General features: G+C 61.4%; 1 protein-coding gene across 1 annotated transcript; it reads right to left on the minus strand.

Moving 5' to 3' along the window:
* Positions 1-2,697: 2,697 nt before the first annotated feature.
* LOC112996365 (homeobox protein notochord-like) lies at positions 2,698-5,355 on the minus strand. The gene is made up of 3 exons (XM_064511774.1): positions 5,139-5,355; positions 4,035-4,219; positions 2,698-3,084 (listed from the first exon to the last, which is right to left on the minus strand). The coding sequence occupies exons 1-3, from the start codon at positions 5,353-5,355 to the stop codon at positions 2,842-2,844; spliced, it is 645 nt and encodes a 214-aa protein (XP_064367844.1). The 3' UTR covers positions 2,698-2,841.
* Between the last annotated feature and the right edge of the window lie 645 nt (positions 5,356-6,000).

The raw sequence follows: 6,000 nt of genomic DNA on the forward strand, positions 1-6,000 counted from the left end.
GACACCCAGGTCCTGCTGCCACCAGTGTTTATGCGGCCTGAGCCCTGCTCTGCGGCCGTATCCAGAAATTTACAGCTCCTGAGCGTTTACCCAGCTCCCGGCATGCAGGGGAGCAGCTGGGGAAACTGAGGCACGAGAAGCCTGAGCCTAAGTCCAGGGGGGAGGATTGGGCAGAGCTGGGGGCAGTTTATGACTGCCGGTCCTGCACCTTGCAGCGAGATCCCTGATGCTTTTATCCCTCGCCAGTGCTGAGCTGACCTAACAAGACCAACTCTTAGCAAAACCCCCCTCGGCTGCAGAGGGCTCCTCCGGCCCCCGGCGCATCACTAAGGCAGGCCCAGCGCGACCATGCCGGGGGGGTTTGCAATGAGGGGGGGGGTCTCGTCGTGCACGAACAGGGTGGGAGAAGAGAGGCTGCTGGATACGGGCAGAAACGGGCGGTCGGGAGCTTCCTTCGATCGCTCGCGACGGCTTTTTTTTTATTATTTCCGCTCAGAGCTGCCCGCAGGCCTGGGGAGGCTTTATTTGATGTTTCAATCGGGAATTAAAGAGCGGGGGGAAGGCTCCCGAAGCATTTAACAAGATTACACGACAAGTCTTGCTAAGAGAGCTGCCGGCTGTGCAGGATTGGGAAGGAGCTGGTGGGACTTTGGCATGAGCGGCTGGGCTTAAACCCTCCATCGCTGCCAAGGAGGGATTTTTGTGCCCAGGCTGCGTTTCCAGCCCCTTTCGGTCGTGCCCGCGACATCAGCTTTTCTGGAAACCATCCGTCTGCCCCGTTTGGCCTCCGAGCTGGGCGCTGGGCTCTTATCGTTCCCATTTGGGCAGTGATGGGCGGCTTTGTCCTGCAGATACGCTCCCTCCCCAGCCCGAGGAGCCGGCAAACAAATTAATCAGCAGTGCCGGGCTCGGCCTCAGCACCCTGATGCCCAGCGGCAGCCCCCAGAAGGGACCCAGGCGTCCTGGGTCCCCTCGCACCCCCCTGCACGAGCCACCCCTCAAGGAACATCAGGCAGGAGGAGAAAAACCTCCCAGCTCCTTGCCAAAGCCAAACCACAGACATAGTTTATCCCAGCCCATGTAAAAGTCACTTTTTGAAGGACTCAAGTCAAGCCCAGAGGTTTTAATTAAAAGCATTTCCCCGCCGGATGCTTCTGCATCTGCATTGGAGTCGGGCTGAGCACGGGCAGCGCTCGCTGCATGGATGGGAGGCCACGAGGCAGCCCGGCACCGCCGGCAAGGCCCAATCCTGCCCGGTGCTGAATGCAGCCAGCTCCCAGAGGATTAACTGCGTCCTGAGAACAACTTAACTCCCTCGATCGGCTCGGCCCCTGGCTGGGCGGCATTAAAACACCCCGCGAAGCCCCTTGTCTCGGGGCCGGCCGCCATGCCCCCGCCGGCACGGCAGATTAGCGGGTTGAACCCGCCGGCACGCCCTGGGCTCCCGGCGGACGTGTGAAGACGCTCGCACAGTTTGGGCTCTTTGAGAGGCGCCGGCTAATCCCGGCGCCCAACACAGCCGTGGCGAAAGGGCAGCTTCCGCCACATCATCCCCTTCTCCTCGCTTCCCCCCCGCTCCTTCATCATCCTCCCCTCCTTCCTCACCCCCTTCTCCTCCCTGCCTCCTCTCCTCCATCCTCCCGTTCTCCAGCTATTGCAGGAATAAATTCCCTAATGCCACGGAGAAGGCCCGGCCCCTTGGCCGCATTCAGATGCCCAAGCCCCGGCGCTGGGGCAGGTGCTGGTGCGGAAGATGCCCTGGGTGGTCCTGGTTCGGCTGCTCAGCGCGGTGGGGTGCAACATCCCTTATTGCTGCCAGAAGGACCCAAATTCTGCAAGGACCTGGACTCTGCAAGGCTCCTGACTTCTTTTAGGGCAAGAAAAGGTATCTGAGCACCCAATGCCTTCAGGACGAGCGTTGCTATGGGGGCTTTTGGGTGTGGTGGCCCTGGCTCTCACTGCACATTTGAAATCCTCTCCAGCAATAACTCAGCTCCTCTGCAGGATCTGCTGGTTGTCCAGCCCCGCCCCGAGCTGCAGGGCTTGCTCCGGGGAGCGAACCCCTTTTGCACGCTGGCTGCAGTTGCTCTGCCTGGATTTTAAAGCTCGGTGCACATTATCAAGTGTCAAAAAGAAATAAGAGCAGTTTTCCTGTCCCTGGGCTGCCTGCCTCGGGGCAGCATCCTGGCGTCCCTTGGGGACTGTCCCTGGAGAGCAGGATTCACATTCGACCAAAGCGGTTCTCCAGCTTTGGAGCAAGCGTTAGAAACGGGGAAAAAAGTCCCAACCCCTATGTTTGTCCCCTGTTTTATTATCTTCCCAGTCTGAGGAGATTAGTCCTAGGCACCGAGAACCCAGGCAGCTGGCTGGATGGGGGAATGTCTATTTTAAACTGCCTAAAGCCATCACGAGTGTTATTTGGAGAAGAGCTGGACAAAGTTAAACCAGTTAAGTGCGTGTGGGGGGTGAAATCACGTAAGTGAATTACTTGAGAGTGACATTTACAGCTAAATTCCAGATTCCTTGTGGAGGGAAAAGGTGGTAGGGTGGCTTAATACACAGATAGGGAGGAGGGAGCCTTCAGCTTGCAGTTTCAAGCTGCTAAATGCTCAGGGAAGCATCAAGAGCTACTTTACTTCATGGCTCACAGAAGAACCAGGGCAGGCAAGCCAAGCAGGAACAACCACATTTGCTCTGAAGTCTCTCTAAACAAAGAGTTGCATAAATAATTTATTTTCGCACTGCAAAAATAATTGCTGCCCTGTATATATTAGATACACTCATTGCCAGCTATGATACATTAATATAATACACGTGGGAAATGTGGCCCGAAGAAGCAGTTCAGCAGCTCGTTGCAACAGTCTGTCCAGGGGGCTGTGCGGTCGCTGTCTCTGAGCAAGGGGACGGTGTGGTGTCTTCCCGACTGTCCTCTGCCGGGAAGTCCCCGTCTTCCTCACCATGGTGGCTCTGCGAGTCCGGGCTCCTCTGCGGGGTAGCCAAGCCCATTTTGGCCAGTTTGGCTTGTTGCTGTTCCAGGCTTTGTTTTCTCCACTTGATCCTCCGGTTTTGGAACCAGACTTTCACCTGAGGAAGAGGCAAAGCTTGGCTTTTAAACCCAGCTTCTCCACAGGGCTATGATCTGCTAAACCTCAGCTCAGGCTAAGGCCAGACACTACAAAACTCCTGAATTACACTCAGCCTCAGAGATGTTCCCCTGGCTGATCAGGAGGACAGATATCCCCTGCCATGCTCCAGCCCCTCCCACACACATCCCTAATTCAGGGGCTCAATCCTGCTCCAGCTGAAATTAAACCCTGGCTCAATTTCAGGTTTTTTGGTTCTTTGCCTTCAGCGGTCAGGTGAAGTTTCAGTATTGTGTAGCACCAGGGGGATGAAAAACTGTACAGTTAAATCCAGGGGCTGAACCCGCTTTGATCTGGTGGCTGTCAGCAGCAGAGAAGATCCTGCATTAGCTCAGGACCCAAGTTCAACCCCTCCATGCAGCCCTGGCATTGCCACTTCTCAGACTGTTTCCCCAGCTGTGAGCATTTTTATTTAAAGTATTTAGATATGATTTAGAGGAAAATGTAGAGGATTGAGAGGAATCACAATTACAGAGGGATTATAATTACATTTTAGAGGAAAAGCCCATTTTCTGAGCACACCTTGAAACAGGAGCCCAGCCCTGCACTGAGAATACTGATGTGATAAGAAGCTGCAAGTAACCCCTCCGGGAGAGCTTCCCACCTCCCAGGACATGTCACCGTCCAAGGACACAGCCAAATTTCCGTGGAGCAACACCTTGCCCTCCCTCCAGTCCCAGAGGAGGGAAAACCCAGCCCCAGGGCAGAACTTGGTGGCCAGGAGTGATGGAGCAGCTACGCAGCTCCAGACCCCATCCCAGGTTCTCGCTTTGGACTTTTCTCCCCAAACAAGGGGAGAATTCCCATTGCATACTCAGGATCAGGAACCCCCCGCAAAAAGGAGGGACCCTTGGGGTGGCGGGAGACGGCAGGAGAGCGGCGGGGCCTTACCTGCTCCTCGGTGAGGTGGAGGGCCGCGGCGAGCAGGCACCGCTCCGCGCCCACCATGTACTGCTGCCGGGCAAACTCCTTCTCCAGCCGGGCCAGCTGCTCGCTGGTGAAGATGGTCCGCACCCGCTTGGCTTTGCCCGCCTTGGCCTTGAAGATGGGGAAGCAGCACTTGGACAGCAGGTAGCCTGGAGAAGAGAGCGGGGTGAGTCAAGAGGGACAGAGAGGCACCTCGGGGGGGGGGGGGTCCCCTACAGAAGGGTCCAGAAGGGTGGGGTCCTCCACTTTGGAGAGCTCCTGGGGGGGGTCCCCTCTATGGGGTGGGGGGGTGATGGGAAGACCCTCTTTAGAGAGGGCTCCATTTGGAGGGGTCCCTGTGGCAGGTCCCCATGGAGGGTCCCCATGGCAGGGGATGCAGCAGGAAGGTCCCTGAGGAGGGTCCTCATAGAGGGTCCCATCGCAGGGGAGGCAGCAAGAGGGTCCCCGAGGAGGGTCCCCATGGAAGGTCCCCTCTCAGGGGAGGCAGCTGGAGGGTCCCCCATGGCAGGTCCCCTCAGGAGGGTCCCCATGGCAGGTCCCCACAGCAGGTCTCCTCAGGAGGGTCCCCACAGCTGATCCCCCCTCAGGAGGCAGCAGGAGGGTCTCCCCTCAAGAAGGTCCCCACAGAGGGTCTCCTCAGGAGGGTCCCCCCCCACAGCAGGTCTCCTCAGGAGGGTCTCCCCTCAAGAAGGTCCCCACAGCAGGTCTCCTCAGGAGGGTCCCCACAGCCGGTCCCCCCTCAGGAGGCAGCAGGAGGGTCTCCCCTCAAGAAGGTCCCCACAGCAGGTCTCCTCAGGAGGGTCCCACCCCACAGAAGGTCTCCTCAGGAGGGTCCCCCCCCACAGCAGGTCTCCTGAGGAGGGTCCCCACAGCCGGTCCCCCCTCAGGAGGCAGCAGCAGGGTCTCCCCTCAAGAAGGTCCCCACAGCCGGTCCCCCCTCAGGAGGGTCCCCACAGCCGGTCCCCACAGCCGGTCCCCCCTCAGGAGGCAGCAGCAGGTCCCCCCCGAGGAGGCTCCGCCATTTCGCGCCCCCGCGGCAGGGCAGGGCAGGGCCGGGCCGGGCCGTACCGGTGGCGCCGAGGCGGGCGGGCCAGGCGGGCGGCCCGCAGCAGGCGGCGCAGAGCGGCGGCGGGGCCGGGGCCGGGGGTGGTGGCGGCGGCGGCGGGGCGGCGGCGGGCGCCCCCCAGCGCGGCGGGGCGGCGGGAGGCGGCGGCGAGGCGCGGCCCAGCAGCGCCGCGATGGTGAAGGCCTGGCCGGGCGGCGGCGGCGGCCCCGGGGCCGGCATGGCGGCGGGAGCTGCGCGGGGGGCGCCGCCGCCCGCCTTTATAGCCCGCCGCGGGGAGGGTCCCGCCGGGCCCCTCTGCCCCGAGGGGCGGGGAGCGGCGGCGCGGCCCGGCCCCGCGCCCGCGGGACCCTGCGCTCGGCCTGGGGCTGCCCCCAGCATGTCCCCTGCCCCTGGTGTGGGGTCATCACCGTGTCCCCTGCCCTCGGCATGGGGCTGCCCCCCCTCGGCATTGCGGTTGTCCCCAATGTGTCCCCTGCCCTTGGTGTGGGGCTGCCCCCCAATGGGTCCCCTGCCCCTGGTGTGGGGTCATCACCGTGTCCCCTGCCCCTGGCATGGGGCTGCCCCCCAATGGGTCCCCTGCCTCTGGTGTGGGGTCATCACCGTGTCCCCTGCCCTCGGCATGGGGCTGCCCCCCCTCGGCATTGCGGTTGTCCCCAATGTGTCCCCTGCCCTTGGTGTGGGGCTGCCCCCCAATGGGTCCCCTGCCCCTGGTGTGGGGTCATCACCGTGTCCCCTGCCCTCGGCATGGGGCTGCCCCCCCTCGGCATTGCGGTTGTCCCCAATGTGTCCCCTGCCCTTGGTGTGGGGCTGCCCCCCAACGGGTCCCCTGCCCTTGCTGTGGGGTTGTCACCATGTCCCCTGCCC

Source organism: Dromaius novaehollandiae, chromosome 4 (assembly GCF_036370855.1).
Source record: "Dromaius novaehollandiae isolate bDroNov1 chromosome 4, bDroNov1.hap1, whole genome shotgun sequence".
Classification (NCBI taxonomy): domain Eukaryota; kingdom Metazoa; phylum Chordata; class Aves; order Casuariiformes; family Dromaiidae; genus Dromaius; species Dromaius novaehollandiae.